Raw genomic sequence first — 22,374 nt, 5'->3', positions numbered from 1 at the left:
AGATGTAGAGAACAAATGTATGGACATCAAGGGGGGAAAGTGGCGGGGAGGGTGGTGGTGGTGTGATGAATTGGGAGATTGGGATTGACATGTATACACTAATATGTATAAAATAGATAACTGGTAAGAACCTGCTGTATTAAAAAAAAAAAAAAAAGGGATGCAATCAAAACACTCAGGAGAGTTCAAAGGGAAAAGAAAATGCTGCTCGAGAGGGCCTCGAAGAATGTGTCTAATAGTGACAGGCAGGAAAGCATGTGGCGCAGGGGGAACGGTGTGGGCAAAAGCCCTGGAAGCTGGATTCTTAGAGCAGTGAAGCAACATTAAAGAAAGAGCTTGGACCTCCTTTCCCTGCAGGGTCATAGGTAAAAGCCAGGGGTGATTTCAGAGTAGGAGTGTCACATGATCAACACTCAGGTTTAGGAAGATTTATCATCTCAGTCTATATCTCATTATAATTATATAATCCCACCTATATCATCATGGCTAGATAGGTTTGGAGGAGGGGAACAGAGAAAAGAGGGAAGACAATTGTCAATTTTGCCTAAATACTACTTCATTTATTAGCACTTGTCCATTTTTACAAGATACTTTTCTTAATTAATAAACTCAATATATTCTCTCTAGTCAAGCAAAATATCCAGCCAGGGCTCTTGTGAGCACTCAAGTTTCCATGTGCAAAACGAAACAAATATACATGCAGCTGGTGAAACATTGTATCCAGTGAATCAAACCTTTCTTAGTTGTCTTCATATCTGACAGAAATAAACAGGGTTGATATGTAATTTAAATAATTTGGCCAATACAATTTAAATTACCAAACAGCCACTTCTGATTAACATGTTATTATTTTTTCCCTCCTTTTGTATGGATATGACCTTTTTAAAATGTTATTTTACATTCAATGGGCCACAGCAAGCCTCCCATACCAATCAGTGCTCTCAGCACAGGATCTGAAAAATAAATGAGAGAATTTTTACTGAACCTGTGATAGGTAGAGGCATTTACTGTTGAATTATAATAATCTCAAAATTATAAGGGATAAGAGCAGTTATTCCAGTCCTTCTTTCCAGTGAGGGACTTGCTGAAGCTTCTCTTACTAAAGACTCCCTCTAGTTTCTGCTTAAACACTTTCCATGGCATAGAGCTGCTTGTCTTTGAAGTGTTGGCTGTTCAAACATGTAAAACTTCACCGATACAGGCAGCAGAGGGAGATGAATCTGCGGAGACTAGATCTAAAGAAAGTGACGTAGGGCCAAATTAGTGTCCACAATAGCATGGAGAACTAAGTCTTGATTTGGGACAACATCAAACTCTCAGGACTCCCAGTCAGAAGCAGCTAGAGAGAGGGTCCTAAGAAGGTACCACCCTAGAAGTCAGGTAGGCGACCCACATTCAAGTTCCTGATGATTCAGAACAAGATTCTGTGGAATTGAGAAACAGGCTGTAACATCCTAGGGGAAGGGATCGGCAAGCTCATTCACAGAGGATTTTGGGGTTACAGCCAAAGGTGCTGGTCCCATTGGGGATCTGGAATGCCAAGCTGAAAAGAGAAAGGAGTAGCTGGAATTTCTGGGCCAATAAAGTATGTGGGAAGCTGCAACATCACAGGCACATAGATGCCAATATTCACTCCAAGCAGGACAGGAATGCCACCTACAACAGCAAAACAAATCACCCACCCAGCAAGTAGGTGATTCTGAGGTTACTAATGAAGCACTTCCTTGTTCTGCACTGGCAGGAAAAAGGAAAAGGCAATTGCCACCAGGCAGAGAAACACCATTCTACACTTAGGCAGGGACAGCAAGAAACCAGAGGATGGGTACCAGGATGATCCCAAATGTGACTTCCGGTTTCCTTTTCTTGTTTTCCAAATGCTCTACAATGAACAGTATTAGTTTCATGAATAAAATGCGATAATTCATTTAACAGGGAAAAATAAATTAAAAAATAACACGGTTTTATTTTTCACATTGCTAAGAGATGAGCTGCCCAAAGAAGAATGAATATTTTCGGTATGAGGACATGCGTGCAATGTTTCACTGTCCTTAGAGATGCTACTCTATTTTCAAATGACAAGATCTTCCAGCTGAGAGTCAACATGTACAGGATTCCTTCACTGAGAAAGATGGAGGCAAAAGGAGTCTAGGAAGTGGGAAAGAAAGGATGCAATGTTTTTCTATATTCCATTCATGCAATTGGAGAAATAACTTGCAAGATGTTTAATTCATTTTAAAAAGGGGAAGGTGCAAAACTGAACTGCATAATTAATATCCCATGGTGAGTAAGTGGGTACTGGGAGACAAGTGCAGGGAATGCTAGTATAGGCACTTGGATGACCCAGTTTAAAGGTGTTAAATCTCTGGTGTGTAGCAAGATGAATTTTAAGGCACAGAAACAATTGATTACACAGCAATCAATGCATCTAACTCATAAAAAGGAAGAATCAGCTAAGCCTTCAGGAATTTGAATTGCTGGTTTCTGTGTGTGTAGTTATTTTAAAGCCCACTCATAATCCAGGAAGTCATTTTCCTTTCCAGTTGGTGAAGCCCTGAAGGCATTCTTTAAAACTGTAAGACAACAGTATCGAAGAGATTATAGAAAACAACCAGCCTCATGAAGCTCACTTTAACAATGTCTTTATGAAAGGCAGTGATTCTCTGAGTTTTAAGAGCAGTGACGTTCCTTCGATAGTGGGAGGGAAAATTTACAGTAGGTTTAGAGGCAATAATGTTTATCAGGTGACTAAACTATATTATCATTTATATTAAAGGCTATCCTTTATATTAAAGGGTTCCTGCTAACAGCTATCACATAGCCAATGAATCCTACATTTGTTGAAAATAAAGCTTAAAAGCTAATTGCTTTTTTTTTGGATGAAAAGAAAGGGTTTGTTGGCAAAAACCTTGAAGGAAGTTTTCTAACATGCACGTGCTAATGAGTAAAACTACCTCCACTTTGGAGCTCACTTCATTTATGAGTATTGCATGGAAATGGTCATATGAAGTCACTAGAGGTATGTTATTTCTCATTGTTTCAAGCTTAGGTAAGCATGTATCTCAAAACTGAGTCTTTTCCAATAAATATCAAAGCCTCTATCTAAAACTGCACATTTTTCAAACCAACAATTATTAAAAAATAATTAAGTCTATATTTTAAGATGTTCCTGTAAGGATATTCAGGGCAATGTTATTAAAAAGCACCACACTAAGAGCAACCTAAAAGCCCAAAAGCAGAGGGTGGGTGAAGAAACGGTGGTACATCCAAGCAACAGAAATCTCTGTCAGCTTTAAAAATGATGTTATCAAGTTATATGTATTGATCTGGAAAGACTTTTTATCATCATGCTATACGATCAATAACTCAGCGAGTGTGTGTGGCAATGTGGGCATCAGAGAAAGTCTGGAAGCATAGAAACCAAAACAATAAGTATGACTCTCGTTATGTGGCGACATTATAGATGACTGTGCCAGTCTTTTTACTTGCCAATGGTATTACCACATTTTCCTACAAAAAAACAGGAATTTCTCATGATTTTTTTCTCACCCCAATAACTTTGTAATTCATCAGTTCCCTTCAACATGGCTTAAAACCATATTTTCATACTCCAATAAGTAGGGTTTCCCATGGTATACTTAGCTGCTATAAACACAATAAAACCAGAGTACAATTAACATGAGAAATCTATGTTTTGGTCAAATGAAGTATTAATCAGCTGAAATATTTTAAAAATGAAATATTAAAGTATCTTTTTAAACCAAAGACATAATAGATATATTAAAAAATGTAACGTGTAAAAATCAGACGAATTATACTGCAAAATTAAAAGTAGTAACAGTACGCCCATTTCACAGATGAGGAATAGAAGAAACTAGAGGGATTAAATGATTTGCACAAGATCCACACTCCTGGAAGAGCCCTAGTCACCCCACCCTGGGCCCAAGCCCCAGGCCACCAAACCACACTGTCTTCGCGAGAAACCCACAACGGCATAAATAAATAAATAAAACAAACTCGAAGATATGAAGGCAGAAACCTTGACACAAAGGCTAAGTTTTAATGATCAAGGAGAAAGGCATTTTTCATCTCCTGTGATGGAATGAATTGCATAGTGATTCTATTCTTAGACTAAGGAAATCCTTGTTTTTCTATAAGGTCAAATTCATAAATGAAAAGCAAATAAAACTATGGTCATCCTTCCCTTCCTGGACCACTAGCCTCATCCTTTCTTATATTCTACATGTAACAAGTATAAACTAAACTAATCCTCTATCCTGCCAGGTCAAACCACCCTCCCTTAAAAATTACCTCATCTCCTAGGATTTCCTTAATCTAAGAATAGAATCACTAAGCATTGTTGCACCAAACCTACAACCTTGAAGTTACTCAAAACATTCCCTTTCACACACCCCCTAGATCCCACTGGCCACTGAGTCCACCAGTGGACCAATGCACCAATACTATGTCCAAATTTCCAAAAACCTTCCTTTACACCACACCTCCGGCAGCACTCAGCATCTCCCTCTTCCAGGTCCTCAAACTTCACTTATCACACATCATAAATATTTTTACTGGGCTGCCTGCTCCCTTAGACTGCAAACTCTTTTGCAAAGGAAATAGTGCACAAAAAGACATGGAGACCTCAGAATGTATTGATGCGGACAAAGAGAGTCAGAGCGTATCTGAGGATTTCAAGCTTTTATGGGGGTGGGGGGCCAACAGTTTACTGAAACCCCAACGATTGCAATCAAGGACCAAGTTTGATCTCATATCAAAAGCCTAATTTGGGGAGTAGACTTGAGTATATAGGACTTAGTTCTCCAAGGCCAACTTCAAAGGTATGCAGATGCTACTTCACCCTGGCTGCCTACATCTTTTCTGGGATTATCCTCCCTTTGACACAGTCAAGAAGGCAAGACTCTAAAATTCCGTATTTCAGGAGCCAGTCTTTTTATCTTTAATTATTTTTTTCTTTCTTTTTTACTTTTTTTTTCACTTTTTTTTTAGTTGAATGCTTAATTTTTTTAAAGTCTAGTTGATTTACAAGGTTGTGTTAGTTTCAAATGTACAGCAAAGTGATTCAGTGTTATATATATGTATATATATTATTTTTCAGATTCTTTTCCATTGTAAGTTATTACTATTGAATATAGTTCTCTGTGCTATACAGTAGGTCCTTGTTGTTTATCTTTTTTATATAGAGTAGTATGTATCTATAAAACCCCTCTCTCCCCACCTCCTACCCCTGGTAACAACAAATCTCATCTGTTTTTCTGTAAGTTTGTTTGTTTGAAGTATAATTGACCTAGAACACTATGTGAGTCCCTGGTGAACAACGTAGCGATATTTCTATACATTACAAAATGATCGCCACGATAAGTCTACATGCTATCTGTCACCATGCAAAGATATTACATTATTACTGACTATATTCCCCACGCTGTGCCTTTCATCCCCGTGACTCATTTATTTTTGTAACTGAAGTTTGTGCCTCTTTATTAATTTATTACATACTTTATTAATATGAACCTCAGTTTTCTCATCTGCAATATGAGAAGCGTGAACTAAATAAAGGATTTCTAAGGTCGTTAGGGCTTGAATATTCTTCAACACAAAGAAGAGAGATATCTCACTTCACAAAGCCACTGTACGGAAGAGGGTTCTCTCTCCTATTAGCAACAGAACCCAGACTAGTCTATCTTGCCATCAGGCTGAGGAGGGAGGACAAAATAGCCATCCAATATGTTTTTGTTGTTTACAGGACTAGAAAGGAATCTTTTGGAAAAGTAACTACTCAACTTGGGCAAACACATTATGCTTCCTATGTGAAACATTTGTCTATAGAAGACTAGTTTTCAGTTAAAGTAATGACCTCTTTTATTTATTAGGGTTGTGATGCAAGCAACAGAAAACCTGATTCTAAATGACTTAGCCCCCCACAAAAAGAATTTTTGAGACTTCCATAATAGAACAATTCAGAATGTAGCTGGTTTTAGGTGCTGAAAGGTGAGCCATTTCCACTGAAGCCACTAGGTAGCAACACAATGGGGGGGGGGAGTAGAATGGCTGCGTGGATGCTGAAGGAATCACATATACCACCATTTGCAATGTTTAGCTCACCTTTTTTCTCCTTTTGCTTTATTGCAGAAATGAATTGCATCACAAATGATTTTGCTGCCATTTCTTTCTTTTTCTGCATACATTTGCAAATAAATACTCTACCTGAACCAGCATAAGAGCACAAGCCCAACATTTAGATTATGAAAAGTTCATCCTCCTTTTTCGATTGATTTTCCTTCTAAATAGCTCTGGATTTATTGTCCAGCATTTGAGAAATCAAAAAATTTCTCATTTGGTTCAGCTGTCCTCCAGTTAAGAGGAGATGATGTTCTGTCTTATGTAAACTTGGATCTATGCTTATAACCTCCCTCTGTGCTGTGATTCAGAGTCAAAATAAGAATAATTTGTTCAGTAACACACTATGACAAGGTCTTCAGCTCTAATAATTGCAAGGTCACATTTTGCTCTTTGCCAGGCCATTTGAAATAATATAAAGGCCACCCATTGGCAGATGAGTGTTTTACAAATCTTGGAGTAAATACAGGGTGCTGTTTACATAAGTTTATAACTCAGGCATTTAAAATGTTCCTCTTACCTTGTAAGAATACAAGGCAGATTCCATATTGTTAGTTACCTTGGGGAGACATTTCTTGATTTCTAACACTTCTTACCCAGGGAAAGTATGGTATAGAGTTGGCAACTTGGAGGCTGGAGCCACCTACCTGGTTTCAAATTGTTTTAAGTAGTCTGCATAACCTTGGGCACCTTTCCATGCCTCAGCCTTCCCAACTATAAAATGGGGATAATAACACTACCTGCCTTACAAGGCTGTTTTAGGACTAAATAAGTCAGTAGGGAACCTGGTTGTTGGTCATCATTACAGATGCTTTTATAACATGTGAGTAATTTCTTCCAGAAGACATTCCCCATCTCCTTTAATTGGTGCCTATTGGGGAAACAGATGATGATGCTATGGTGTACACTTAGATTTAAGGAAATTAAAAATAGAGAGGTTGATAGCCGGGAGTGTTTGAAGAGCTTCTCCATCTTTTCTACGCTACAAGGTCCTAGACCTGGGACTTCCCTGGTGGTCAAGTGGCTAAGACGCCGTGCTCCCAATGCAGGGGACCCTGGTTCGATCCTTTGTTGGGGAACTAGATCCTGCATGCCGCAACGAAGATCCCACGTGCTACAACTAAGACCCGGCGCAGCCAAATATATAAATATTTTAAAAAAAGAAAAAAAAGATCCTAGACCTGAATTACCTATCCTATAGGAAATATGAAACATTTGTAACAGGGGACCAAATACCCTACTATCTTAGAATCTCAACAGTTGTAAGTTATCTCATAGTTTGTCTAGTTTAGAAGCTTGCAATTGAGATTAGTAAACATACCTGAGGCAGTTGGACACGTGAGGGGAGGTTTTGGCCTGTCACAGTGACTAGAGGATGACATAGGCATTTACTGCCCAGGGACTACTCAGGACACCAAATGCCTTGCAAAGTGCATACCCACCGTGCACAGGATGGACCCGCAGTGCCTGGTAAATATTACACTCAGGGAAGAATCATCCTGCCCAAAATGACAATGGTGCACCTTTTAAGGAACACAGGGTCTCCAATCTCTTACTGGAGGGATACAGTTAGATGCCCTGGGGTCATCCAGCCAGTGTGAACACCAGCTTCAAAGGGGAACTCATCCTCTCAAAAGGCATCACATTCCACTCTTGTCTAGTTCAAAATATTAGATGGGTCTTTCCTTATACTGAGGCGATATCTGTCCTCTGGTCCTCGTGTAGCTTGCATGAGGCCCACAGAATAATTTGAAATGAAAAAAAATGAAGCTTACCAATCCTCAAAACCAATATAAAATATTGACAGATTATGATGTCAAAGTTGCGGCTCTAAGGAACACCAGATGTTTCTAGAACAGGGAATCTGTCACTTCAAGTTCTCTCTCTCTCAATTAAAGAAAAAAAAAAAGAGCAAAGCACCACAGCTCAGAGGAGCTGCATCCACATTCACTCTGCAGTGAAATGTAGCTTTTCCTAATGAGATATTAAATATCATCTCAACTAGATCCTCATTAACAGCCAGGATCCTGATTTATGACTAGCTCAACCATACCTATGCATTAACTCCAGGTCGAACGATCCTATTGCCTTTAACTTATATGTTTAAGATCTACACAAGTAATGAGAAATCTCAGTGATGTAATTACAAAGGAGAGCAATGTGGCATCTGTGCTTTCAGCCCTGAAGTCAACAGAGGCTGGGAATAGCCCAGATCAGAGTCAGAGAACACATCTAACTATGGACTGGAAGAGTCATTTATGTGACTAGAAAAGCAAATGAATGAGGTTCCAGAGCCAGTTTCCTGTTGGGGTTGTTGCATTTTTTTATTGAAGTCTAGCAAATATACAGAATAGTGCCCATATCCTCAGTGCACAGCCTAGAGCCAGTTTTAATGGCGAAATCTTTCAAACTTGCAGAGTAAAGCTAGATCCCCTGCACACTAACTTTCCCAATGTTAATTAAAAAATGGAAAACTATCGTAATTAACTTTATGACTCAATTATAATCCTAAAACCTGCTAAGAATAGGAGGGGAGAAAGAGAGAAAGAGATACAGTTAGAGAAAGACAGAGAAAAAGGGAATATATAGGTTAATATCAATTGGTTATTTATTAAAAATTCAAAATAAAAATAATACAAATTTCTACATTTTACTGAGCGCTGAATAGATGTCACTTCCTAGTAAGGCTTACATACATTGCCTTATTTAATCCTAAGGCTACCCATGGGGTAGGTATCATTATTCTCCTGTTACAGAGGAGAAAACAAAAGTGCTAAAGTTGAGTACCTAGAGCCCATTGTCACATTGTAAATAAAGCTGAGATTAAAATTAAATTCTTATTCCAAAATCCTGGCTCTTCATCACCATTTTCGATTAACAAATAGAATTTAAGGAACTATTTATCAAAATTTACTGCCACCTAATAGGATTTTTTTCCACAAATGCAAAGAGAGTTTACGGATTATTTTCAGAAAAATCTACTAATATACTCAATCCCATAAACACAGCAAGTCAGAAAGGTCACATAGCTAAAAGAGATTCTTGAAGGCATTGCAAAATTCAGAAGCCCTTCTTCCTTAGAAATGTTTAAAAATTGGAAATATGATATTAAGACAATATATCTCACAGCATACTTAAATTATGCCCTCTAAAATTGGGCATAAAATAAAGATGCTTACAATCTACACTAGTATTCTGGCCAATTCTGTAAGATAGAAATCATAAATAAGAGGTTTAATTTTTTTAAAGGAAAAATATATGATTGCTTGCACCTAAAACTCCTAGTTCTCTAGAAAACCTAGAGAATTAACTGAAAACCTATTAGTATTCACAAGGCAGTTCAAGAAAAAGATTGGATGCAAGATAAACATAGAAAAATCAATAGCTTTCCTGTAGATCAGTGATAACCAGCTAGAAAATATAATGGGAAATACTGGGAAAACTCAATAGGTTTCTGTTTTTCAATCATTATCTGTAGTAGAAGTCAACGATCCTTTTGAGGGGGGTAGGGGTTCTTTTTAGTATATCTATTTTTTAAAGCTGCAATAATAGTTGTGATTTTTATAAGGTCAGACATTACTTCTCTTCAGTAAATGACTTTGTTTCTCTAGAAGAAAAGGAAAGATCCGATAATAGTTCAGTACAATTGCTGAAATCATAGTGCAAAATTCTTGCCTTATCAAGTACCCATTTAAAAATTACTAAAATAGTTACAGCCACAACATTTTGTAAATGAGGATCCCAGAATCCTTCCTGAAGTTTAGAAAAAAGTATGTACTGGGCTTTGTTTAGCTCAGTACAGTAGCCATTTTTTTGTCCTGTGAAGGATAACTTCCTAAAGCAAGACCATTTGGGCCCCTCAGGTGGTGAGTTTCAAACTTTTTAAAAGCTTTTCTTTTTAATCATGCAAAGACAACGTTCTCATTTTTCCATCAACAGGAGTTCCTTGGTGCAAAATTATGGCGCTTTTATATTGTTTTACCGTAGCCCTGCATTAGTGCTAATTGAAAACTCTAGGATAAACAGGCAGTTCCTAAAGCAAACGCTTTAAAAGAAACCTGACTGTTCAAAATATTACTTTCAGCTGCACATCTTTGCTGGCTCCTCGTTAGAGACCAGAGTAATGAAATCTCAATTTCTCCCATTAGTTAATTAGCACCTTTGCATCTTAAGTACTAGAAGTGTTACAGAGTTAATTACCTACAAGTCCGCTCTCAAAAATCAGTGGCTGCTTATGGTTTTTTTCTAATGCATGGCTTTACACAACCCTTAAAAAAACCAACCTATAAAATAGTCTTCCATGTGCATAGGCTAAATGTTACAAAATGTAGTGTTTAACAGCTAAAGGTGAGTTCAAGTCAACTAGTGCCCCTGTATTGATCTCTTATTTCTCCCAACACTTTTCTTCTAATCCTCTCCATAATTACATGAACTGCTAGAGCTTTCCTGAAGCTGTCAGTGCCTCTTGCATCCATTTTCAAATGGCCAAGAGAAGCTGTCTGGGCACTAGATCAAACCATCAATGTTCCCTACTCAGGGCAATCAACAATCCTCTTGAAGTCTCCTGGCACATCTGTCAAGAGCCTCCTAGGGTTCTTCAAAACTCTTCCCCCTCAGAAGAGAGCAAGGAGGGTGGAGGAAGCAGAAAGGTATTGACCCATTCTTTTAACATGCTAATTGGCCCGGGGGCTGCTTCAGTCAGTGCCAAGCTGGACACTTCAAAAGGAAACTGTTTTTCAAAGTAGAGATGTCTTTTTCAAACACTTAAAACTGAAAACAAATGAATCTAAGCATCAAGGTCACAGTGCAATGTGAAGGAGGTTGGCCAAATAGAAATGGGATAGGGATATACACAAAGGTGGCCTTTGCATTAATTAATTGATAGTAACAGAATGTTTGAAAGATACTTTAAACTTCTACAGCCTGTGTGTCCAACATGAACAATTAAGATATAACCTATTGAGTAGCTTACATTAATCCTTAGGAGAAAAATTAACACTGATATAATTAAACTGATATTAATTATGTAAATTTACATTAAATTAAATGTAAAATATTAATAGCATATTGATGAATGCTTGGACATCTCCATAAACGGTGAAAATGGGAATAAAATTGTTTGTTTAATTATACCTCTAATTGGCAACACACCATGAAGGCTGGACTGAAAAAAAAATGGAGGGCGGGTAAGAGCACCACTATTAAAGGATCTTTGTCTACCGCCTTTGTTATCAGTTTATTATTTCATCCATGAAACACGCAGTACAGATAAGACTACAAGACATAATTAAGTGTGTAAAGATTGCAAAGTATTGCTAAGCTGGTAAAATTAATTCATCCAACGTGATGATTTGCTCAGTTTTCAGGTCATGTATTTCTGGGGATATATTGTTAGTTGTGAATGGTTATTAACGGAAAAAGCTATATAAAAGAGACAGCAGCTCTGGTAATGAAGATGCCGCTGTGGAAGGAAAGAGCTGGGAAACTCAGCATCTCAAATCAGGGAAGTTCTTAAGGACAAAAGCCCATGAGAAAAGCACTCCTTACTTAGCTGCGTCTTAACTAATCATGAGTTTGGCCCATATTTACCTGGTATGGTATTATGAGGGGAAATCAGTATTCTGTTAACCTCTGACCCCTGGGATCTGCAGCAGACAAAGGACCAATCTGGAGGCCTGGGAGAACATCGCCAAATGTCAAACAGCAGGGAAGCGATTGTTACAGAGGAAACAGTTGGCTTGGGCGCAGCCAGCTTCATTGGGGCAAACTGCTATTCACAGAAACAAGCCATGAAGGGATAACGCCATAAAATATGAACCAAATGGAACCTTTTTTGCCTTGCTTCTAAATTGTTAGCTTTATGGGACTTCATGCTGAACAGTATGAAAAAAATCCAATTTGCTCGGAAGCGCATTAGTCTGTCTAACATCCTAATTATTGTTTACATTGCCATTTGCCTTCTATTAAGAATTGAATAATTACCCAGCACTTCATAGTTTAAAAATACAAGCAAACAGGATTATCTGGGTAATTAAGAAACTGTACCATAGCTTTGCACTGCTGTGGCAAGTATCTGTACACGTAGGGGAAATGATAATTATCAATCAACTTACTTCAAATGGTACTTTCAGGATTCTGAGCCATTGGAGATCTGTAACTTATTAAGAAGAGGTTAGTAAGATCACTTTGAGAAGTGTGGGTCTGTTTAAATCCATTCTTCGAAACAAGAGCCAGAGAAGCAGCTGAATTTTCTCATCCACTAATGACACGAGAGACTATACCAAGTACAGAGCCTTCTGGTGTTCTTTAATCCTAATAATCCATCCCAAATCGACTTTGAACAGCATCATCAAATTCTGTCAGGCCACGTGGAGCTAAAGCGAAGCTCTTCTACATTTCGATGTTGTTTTAGCTGACCCAGCCCTTCCGCCTAATTACACTGCAAAGTCTGCCTATGCTGCCCTGTGAATCAGTGCGAACTCAAAACTAATTGAACTTCAAAAACATTTCATGCTCAGTCCTCTTCTTCTAGTTTATAGAATACATATGATCACGGCCTTCTGACGACAGTGCTGTTTTCAAGCGGAAAGTGACGTTTGTTGGGTTAAATATAAGTGTGCTCGCATTACCATTCTAAAGGAATAAAGCAAAGGTTAAGTAAATTTGGAGACACTGGGTGGGATGGGAAGACAGGAATTCAAAAGGCAATATTCAACCCAAAGCGAATATACATATAGGATAAGGAACAGAATTATAGTTACTACGCCTTTGAAAGAAATTTATCTGGGACATAAGTGAAAGTAAGAGATTTTAATCATGATTCTAGGTATGAAGATGGTTGTGTTCATTCATAGGTAAAGGACACTAACACAATGAAAATACCAATGGTGATTTGTACATTATACGCTTTCAGTTTCTATTTGTTGAATGAGTGAATAGGTTCCAGCCCACTAGTGACCTAAAGCCTATTTTGGGAATTTCCTGAGACCTTAACAAATCTTTCTCCAAGAATTTTATCTTTTACTTGACAATGTTTTAAGCCCTTTGTTGGGCCACTTCTAAACATTCCTAGCATAATCTGAATAGTGCCATCTCCTCCCTCCTCAGAAAGAACAGCAAGATTCCAGCTGAAACTGTCACTAAACAGACAAGCCAAGGGATTCACCAAGACTAGGTTCCTTTCCAAAGGTCACAGGAAAATGAGCAGCGGGGGCTTCCCTGGTGGCGCAGTGGTTGAGAGTCCGCCTGCCGATGCAGGGCACACGGGTTCGTGCCCCGGTCCGGGAAGATCCCACGTGCCGCGGAGCGGCTGGGCCCGTGAGCCATGGCCGCTGAGCCTGCGCGTCCGGAGCCTGTGCTCCGCAATGGGAGAGGCCACAACAGTGAGAGGCCCGCGTACCGCAAAAAAAAAAAAAAAAAAAAAAAAAGAGCAGCGGGACCGTGGGTTGTTTTGCATGGGGCAAGGGGCCCGGGGAGTGACAACCAGGCACACTGGGTCGTGGGGGAGCGGGGAGGATGCGGAGTTGTGTACAAAAAGGGCCCTGTGCAAATACCCCATTCTCCGGCTACACCCCCAATCTCTGGAAGCATTCAAATCAAAACCGAATTAATTTGCATGGTGTCTAAATCATTGGGTTCTGCATAAACAGAAGGAGATTTTGGCTGGAGTTTCCAAAGGAAGCCCTCTAGCCTTTGTGAAAGGGGGAAATGGGTGTGCTGTTTTGCATGAGGGCGCATACAGAATATGCAAATGAGGAATCTGCTGCCGGCAAAAGCAACCCTAGGCGGACAGCTGACGACCCGCATTCACGCAGAAAACGCTCCGTGTCTCCAAAGGGAGTTGTCAGCGGTACCAACCCGATTGTTTCCCCAGAAGCCCAAACAGACTCTGAATATTCATAAAATGTCCATTTAGTCATGGGACTATTAATTACCCTCCAGATCATGGGACCCAGTGACCTCACCTGCTCTCCTCCCCCAAAAATAGCTCAGAGGTACCAGCTGGAAGGGGACACAGTGAGAAAGGTTTTAGGCCCTAAGTGAAAAAGATACAGTCTCTCAGGGTCCAGGGGCCAGCTGAGGCCTTCTTTAATCATTCCTTCTCACAAGCACAGTAAAACTTAAGAGAGCACTGAGGCATGGTATTGGACACAGATAAACCGTTTTTAAAAAGCTAAGGGCTACAAATTGTTGCCTAATTTTATAGAAACATCTAAAGGGTTGAATAAATGTCATTCTTCTAAGCTACCTAAATCTCCCAGATTCTGAAAGTTTCCAGAGCTTTCTTAGTTTACTTTAACTTTAAAGTTAAAGACAGAAGTACACTCTCTGTACCTGCCAGAAAAACAAAAAGCTGATGGACCAGTGCAGCGGTTCTCAAACTTTTTGGTCTCATGACCCTTTTACACACTCTTAGAAACAACTGAGGATGCCAACGTGCTTTTGTTTATGTGGGTTAAAGCTACCAATATTTACCATTAGAAATTGAAACTGAGAGGAACTTATTTAAAAGTATCGATAATAAACCCATTACATGGTAACACAATATGTTTTAATGAAAAAAATTCCTTTATTTTCTAAAGTAAAATTAGTGAGAAGAGTGACATCGTTAAACGCCTGTCTTAACAGAGGACAGCTGGATTCTCGTACTTGCTTCTCTATTCAATTCGATGAGATGAGCTATCACGTATCAGGTAGCCTCTGGAAAACTCCATTCATGAGAAAAGGGGAGGGAAAAGGCGAATGACATATCAGTATTAAAGTTTTGACCTTGCAGACCACATGAAAAGGTCTTGGGGAACCCAGCTGGAACACACTTTGAGAATCACTGCAGTAGGCTGGAGAACAGAGGATTTGATCAATGCAGATAAGAACAGCCATTTCATACCATCCCCTACACCCTTGCATAATATCACCACTGCCCTCACCTCTCCCCCCCGCCAAAAAAATCTACTTCAAACCCTAAACCGGTTTCCATTGTTGGACAGACAATGACCTAATAGCCCATACTGTCACCATATTTCTATCGAACAACAAAAAAATTAACAATAACATTTTCCACTTCATGAGTGCTTAATCATTCTAGGCACTGTGCTAAACCCTTTGTACACGCGTGCTGATATGTGTGTATCATACATAATAACATACCATTGTCAGCAATCTGCAGATGTAAACTTGAGGTTAGGGAGGTTAAGTTAGTGACCATGATTGCACACCTGGTTAAGCAGCACACCTAGAAACTAAACTCAAGTCTCCAACTTCAAAGGCAGGTCTTAGCCCTTTTGTGCTAATAACTATGTTAACTCGTGGGCTGCAGAGATTTTTGAACATTCAGATCATAGAGATGGTTCATGAACATGATGAAAATAGTTAAGACCCAACTGAAGTAGGAATTACAAAAAAGGACCTCATAATACGTGAGTCACATGCAAAGATTCTGATATAGCATGTTGACTCCATGAAACACTACTCCACCAAATAAATGTTTAATATGAAACAGGCCACAATACCTTATGCATTTATTTATTCATTCATTCAATGAACATTTAATGAGACTCCACTGTGTTCCTTAATTGTCAGTGGTGTTACTTGTCTGGTTATCCTAGACTGACCTCCTCCACATCCATGCTCATAGTCAAGAAGTTTTACTAAATTCACTTGTCCAAGATAAAGCCAGAAAAATAACAAAGCAAGGCTAATCCAAATTTTTAAAAAATGTACACGTATGATTTACAAATTAAAGTGTTTGCTTAAAAATATTACCAGGAAAAACTAAGACACACTAACTATCAACCAACAAGGAAAAAAATTAAAGTATGATCTATTCATACTACAGAATATTAATTATCAATTATGAAGGATGGAAAAAAGTTATATTCTCTAATATGGAGTGATGTCCATGACAAACAGTCAAGCATCTTAAAAACAAGATGACAAGAAGATGATTCCATTTCCATAATTTTTTAAAATACATGAATATAGATATATTTGCATTATCTACCAAATCATAAGGAGTGGGAACTCAGAAACAAGTTGGAGTAAGAGTCTGAAGCATACAGTTCTTTGGTAATGTTAAATTCATTAATTAAATGCAAAAAAAATTGCCCCCCAAAAACCTAAGTATTAAAATTCAACAATGTGAAAGTCAAACATGTATCATGACCACCTCTGTTTCGCGCTGTAGTAACTGAAAAGCCATTTAATCTGTCTTTCTCCTAAAGACTCAAGTCTTAACAGAATAATTGTGTCTTAATTCATTTTTGAAATGTACAAGGAAGTTCAGTCAGATTAAAATAAATCATCAAATCTTAAATATCGGATTCAAACATCCCTGAGGTAATTCCTACGTGGTGCTTTGGTGAATCCCAAATAGAGACCATTGCCTGATTCACACTCACAAAAGAAGCCTGGTCACACGTAGAAGGGAAAATAAAAAAGTATAACGGGAAAAGGACAATAATTAAACCCTGCTCTTCTCAGATGTAAAGAATCGTGTCTTTCAATGATCACAGCCATGCTTCAAAGCCAGAGATAAAAGCAGCCATGTGACTTGAGCAATTGATTCTTAAAGACATGATTCAAAGGTAGAAGAAAAATTTCAGAAGTGGAAAGGGTATAACAGTATCTCTCTGAACTATATTTTAAATGCTTCCTTTCCCGTACTGTGTTCTCCTACGGTCCTTCTATAATATATTAGGAAAACAAAGTAATAATTTTTGTCTAAACACAGCCCTCTCCCTCTTTTCAGAGCACAGATGGGAACTATTTTACAGCCATCAAAGCATTTCTGTATCGTTCTTTCTCAAAAGAGCTTTTAATAAGATACCTTTCGCTGATAGGAAGGTGTCATATATGTAATGATATATAATATAGGTCCTAGATATAGAGGACCCCAAACAATTTACAGCAAAATTATGTATTTAAGCAAGGTTTAATTCCTACCTAGCATTATTTGGCCTTAAGTGACTCCATAAGAATGTTTTCTTTTCATTAGTATTATTTTTATCCATGCTCTCTGAAAATATTGCTTATTAATCTTTCACAAAGAGTAAATCTGTGACTTCCCTTTCATTGTTCAGCTCTTTATTTAAGCAAAGAATAAGTTAATAAAGAATCTTTTCCTCTCTTCCTCCTGCTTAATATTTCTGAGGTAATAAAACAGCCCTGTAAAACATCTGGAACATTCCCTCCCGGGGGCGGGGGGGACATGTCTCAGGAGGATTTTGTTTCCTTTTTCCTACTAACTAGCACAGTTACTTATCCGCTGCACCCAATCACTAGGCAAGTTCAAACTACTGCTAACACCAGGCAGACATTCTCCTGGAGAAGACAGATGAGTGGCTCACACTCTTTTTTGTCCTGCTGAGACCGAGCCAGATCATTTCAGAAAATGGTATTCAAGGGCAGAATGAACTTGCAGCTGCTTCAAAGGGCAATGCCCGCCATCACCCTGCCGCTCTTGACACTTTTGACGCGGCCACTCACCTCCGTCTGCATTTGCATGTACTGCTTGGAGGTAAGAACTCCAAGAGGAAGTGTAGTCCTGTCCCCAAGGTCCCTTGAGGACTCCAGCCGATGACCAGGGTTAGATGCAAACAACAGCACACCCCAGGCCCCCACCCGCCCTGGCCATTTTTGCCCAAGGATCTTTTGTCAAACATTTAAGATCTTAATCAATCTTCACTCTGACCTCCCAGACCCCAAGGAAGATGGATGAGGAAGTAGGTGACCTTTCACCTGTTCTTCTATTTGTCCTGCCACAGCAGACCCATTGAAAAGACAATTGGGGAGGAACCTGCAGCCAGAGTTCTGAAGACTTGCCCATTCTCCTTTATATCCTTTCTTAAGCTCCCTTTACGCCCTGGTCTTTCTTGTCCCACTTCCAAATCACTTTTCTTTCACTCAGAAGAAAGTTCTCTTTCCTGTCGGGGAGGGGAGAAAAATGACACTCTCCAAATATCATTTTCAAATGAATGTTATTCTTTGTTAGGGCAAAGGCAATGCTTCCTATCTTTGTCCTTGACTTCTAAGAGCGGTTGTAAGATGGACTTCCCTTTTACCATTTTAACTCAACAACCTTAAAATTCAACAGCTATGACCTTGGTAAGAGCTGAGTGATAAAGGAAATGTTAGCATTAACATCAGATTAATGCTTTATGATCTAAAAGGTGATTTTTACTAATTTTACATCACTGTGTCCTCATAGCAAGTCTCTAAGCTAAGTACAATTATTATCAACCCATTTTATAGATGAACAAACCAAGGCTCAGAGGGCTTAAGAAATGCTCAAGGTCTTGCAGCTAAGTGACCAAACTGAGACACATTTCCTTGTGTTGATGTTCTTTCTGCTCTTCCTAGATAATCCTGATACTCCAGTAATGATGGCACGGATGGAGGAAACCATTTTCATTACTCTTAAGACGTTTACAGTCTTGAGTTATCCCCAAAAATTCGCACTCAAATTTGGAATTTTAGAATTGTTGTCATTCAAGTTTTTTCTTCCTCCCTAAATTCATCAGAGATTCTTACCTGGTAGTCTTAAATACAAGCAAAGTGCAAGGTTTTGTGCAAAAAGTGTCTTCTTGAAAGATTTAATCATTTTACAAGTAGCAAAGAAAATACCTCGGTAGCAAGAGTGCAGAGAACAAAGATTCTCAAAAATAGCTTAATCAACCTTCCCCTTCCATTAAATATCTCGCCTTGTGTTAGGAACAGTTTGCTCAGAAACGGACTGGACCTAAAACATGAAGCCTCACCCTTTCCATGGACCACATGACGATGAACTGGATTCCCAAGGTTATTTCCATAAAGCCAACCACTACCATGTTCAATTGCCTTTACATTCACTTCCCCCTCCATCTTTTTCTCTTTTCCTTCTCATTTGGGTTGTAAAAATGTCAAGGAGTCTCACTGTGCAGCAATGTATGAGTTACTGGGCTCTGTGACAATTGGAAATCAATGACGTTAGATACAGAGAAATGTACTAATGCCAGAAGCACGAACATTTGAGCAAGAAATGGAAGACAATGTGTGTGTGTGTGTGTTTAAATATATATAAGAATCTTGAAATGTAAAGATGTGCAAGTCCTGTCTTACAAAAATCAAAAAGGCAGAATAATTTACTCTAAAATGTGATGCAATGTCACTGCCCTATTCATTTCACTCTTCCTGCTATGATGATTGTAATTTCAGTGCCAGTAACAATGCACTCACGTATTTTCTAATGTTAATACCAGAATCTACTTCAGGGTTTCCATTTGGTACAGCTTAGCTAGTAGTTGCCAAGTCAAGAGTTAACAAAATGGCAAGAAATCAACCTTTGTAAAAACAAAACAAAACAAGAAAACCCTTGAAATTCCAACCTTTAAATTTTCAAGTTCACAAGTTTACCTTTTGACTCTAGGTCAACAGAAAAGGTTGCCAGCCTTTATTCTGTTTTACTTTTCAATGCAGTTAAAAGACAGTCATTGTTAGCTATGCCTAGAAATAACTATAGCAGATCAAGAATGACACTTATGAACTCTGAAAGGAGAAATGCATAAACTCTATGACACCAAACTACCCCAAATGCAACTTTCTTTAGGTTATAACTGTTGATTTCCAATCAGTCAAGTGGATTGCTCCATAGTTAATCCCACCCTGTCATTAAGATGGTTGAAATGCCAGACAAATTGTTTGGCAGTCAGTTATTTCGGGCTCTTTAATCGCCAAATCAGATGAACCATGTGGCAATGCAGTCTACAGTTCAACAATTACCCTGAGAAAAGATTAATCTGATCTGTTCCAGAGATGGGACCAAGAGTTACACGCTTTAGTAGTAACCATAATAAGACTGGCAGCAGCAGACTATTAATAACCACTGAAAATAAATACCAAGCAAAAATTAAAATCTTGGAATAACTGCTTTTTTTTAAGCCTTAATCCACACATGACATGAGCAATCCATATAAATATGGATTACTCCCAGTCCTTCCTCAAACACAAAGCTGCTATAAAGAAGACAAGTTTGCAAACTCCCCAGAAAGGCGAAATAAGGGAAGAGGGAATTGCAGACACAGAACTTTAGGTGAGAGGAAAAAAAAAAAAAAGTCACCTTAGTAATATGATAAATAGTAATTAACATGATAAAAAAAATCTGGATTTCTTCAGAAACTCAATAATCAAAATGGATTACAATTTACTATTGCCTCTGACCACAGATCGAATAAGAAGACTCTTCCTAGCTCTTTATCACCTCCTCAGGGAAATCAAGAGGTCTTTCATCAAGATTCATTTCACTTGGAAACCCTATCAATGGGTGCTCAGTGGAACATAAGGCACTTGAAACCTTGCCACTCCACTTTGCTGGGCCATGTCTACACTGGTCCACAAGGCAGGAAAAACTGGACTTTCCTCGCACAGCTCAATTTTAATCAGCAGGAGGAAACTGGAACAACAAATCCTAATTCCACCTTTAAATCATTCATGTACACATCCACACGAGGAGAGATGTTTACGGACAGGAGAACCATGGTTCGAAAATGTGTCGGCCCTCTTTAAGCAAGGATCAATCAGGGCCTTTCTTCAGCTTGTTCATTTACATTTCAGAGGGCACATCAAGCCGGTTCAGATCTAAGTGCCTGTTAGCAAATGTGTTTGGCCTTCTGCTGATTACAGCAGCATCATTTATTTTGTCAGTATTAGAATCGTCTTAGCTTTGCCACCTGGAGCTGTAGCACTTACTCATTAGACCCCTCTGTCCCACCACATCCCACAGGGGCTGCTAATTACTGGCTTTACTCCATTTAGTCTCATCTCTGATTTAATTATGTGCACTCAGCCCTAATGAAAAGTACAAGATGGCTCTCCTTACCTTGGCATTCTCCATTCCGCTCTTCATGCCCGGCATGGCATAGGCAGTTGCCAATGGGTACCAGCCATTCACCATCTGCCCCGCAGTACATTTTTGGCACATCCTTCTCTTCTGAGTTGTTGACACAGGAGCCTCGAACTTCCACCAGGGAAGACGTATCGGCCCCTGTGATGGTGTCTGGAAACTGAGCCAGATTGCGAACGGTGAGCGGACACTTCTTGTAGAACACTCGGACCGAAACCAAGGCGATGCAGGCCCCTACATCCTGAAACGCCAGGTAGAACCCCTTTTTGCTCAATGGCCCTACATCCCGGATTTCCGTGTTCAGCTTCATGATCCGGTCGCCAATGTCCACTTGGGTGAAGCTCTCGTCGGCGGCGATGGTGTCAATTTTGGCAAACTGGCTCTCTCGGATAAAACGCTCCTTGTCGTTGTCTGATTCATAGTAGTACAGGTTAAACGTCTCCTTGCAAGTGCCCATGACACCCGGAAGACTGTTGCAGTCCCTCAAGGTGAACTTGATCTCAATGTACACCCTCTGAGCCCCTTCTCGGGTGATCCAATCAGTTCGCAGCCAATTATTCTGGCTGGGCTCCATCACGTTGCACACTTGGTAGGTTCGGATTGGCGTATTTTTTTCATCCATAATACTCACTTCCTCCCACTGCACAGATCCAAAGGAAATGCATCGATTACAAACATTTCATCATACCGTGACTTATCAGTTCTATTTTACCCTCATAGCACAGTGATGATTTTTGTTGCAGTAAGAAAGAAAGCTACCCAGCGCTAATTCCTCACCAAGGTGATATTATATTGGGAAAGTATTTTAATTTTCACTCTTTTGCCTCAGATCCAGGGGCTTTGCTGGATTGATTGCTTTTGAGTTCTCAGCAGTTCCTCGTTCGTGGTGGTCTAACAACCTCAAATTCACCTATTACAACTGCTACAAGTTCAAGTGACAACAGTTCAAACTTACTCATAAATGAAAAAACTAGTATGTGTATTGTTTCAACAACTGAGCAGAGACCTGCAAATTAAGAGCAGGAAGTGCAGAGTCTGCCAAAGGAAGACAGTTATCAGTCAATCAGTGGTGCTCCTGTCAGAACTCTGCTCTCTAATACCTAAAAAAAAAAAGTCTATTTTTTTTTTTTTTTTTTTGGCGATGTCACTACTCTTCAAAGGGGTAAAGAAAATCTCACCATTTTGGTTTTGGTAATCCTGGGAAGACAGAGAGTAAACTTTATGGTTAGATTTCTCAAATACACTGTCATTTATGATGGTAGAACACTTTTCAAGAACATGTATTCAGTCAAAAAGTTTGTATACTGTTCTTATTTTTAAAACAAAGTAAACACGAATGCACACGTGCATTGCTTCTAAATAGA

At 39.1% G+C, this 22,374-nt stretch overlaps 1 protein-coding gene across 4 annotated transcripts in view; it reads right to left on the bottom strand.

The window, feature by feature from the left end:
- Positions 1–22,374, bottom strand: part of EPHA4 (EPH receptor A4) — a 143,717-nt gene that overhangs the window by 114,665 nt on the left and 6,678 nt on the right. For 3 of the 4 annotated variants that reach the window (XM_067740442.1, XM_067740441.1, XM_067740440.1), the window contains exon 3: positions 20,987–21,650. In XM_067740442.1, coding sequence (XP_067596543.1) covers positions 20,987–21,650 — 664 coding nt within the window. Of the gene's footprint in view, positions 1–697; positions 954–20,986; positions 21,651–22,374 lie in introns of those variants that run through there. The other variant, XM_067740443.1, reaches the window with a different exon arrangement.

Source organism: Pseudorca crassidens, chromosome 6, assembly GCF_039906515.1.
Source record: "Pseudorca crassidens isolate mPseCra1 chromosome 6, mPseCra1.hap1, whole genome shotgun sequence".
Lineage (NCBI taxonomy): Eukaryota > Metazoa > Chordata > Mammalia > Artiodactyla > Delphinidae > Pseudorca > Pseudorca crassidens.
The sequence above is the reverse complement of the archived record's forward strand: the minus strand, read 5'-3'. Positions and strand labels throughout refer to the sequence as shown.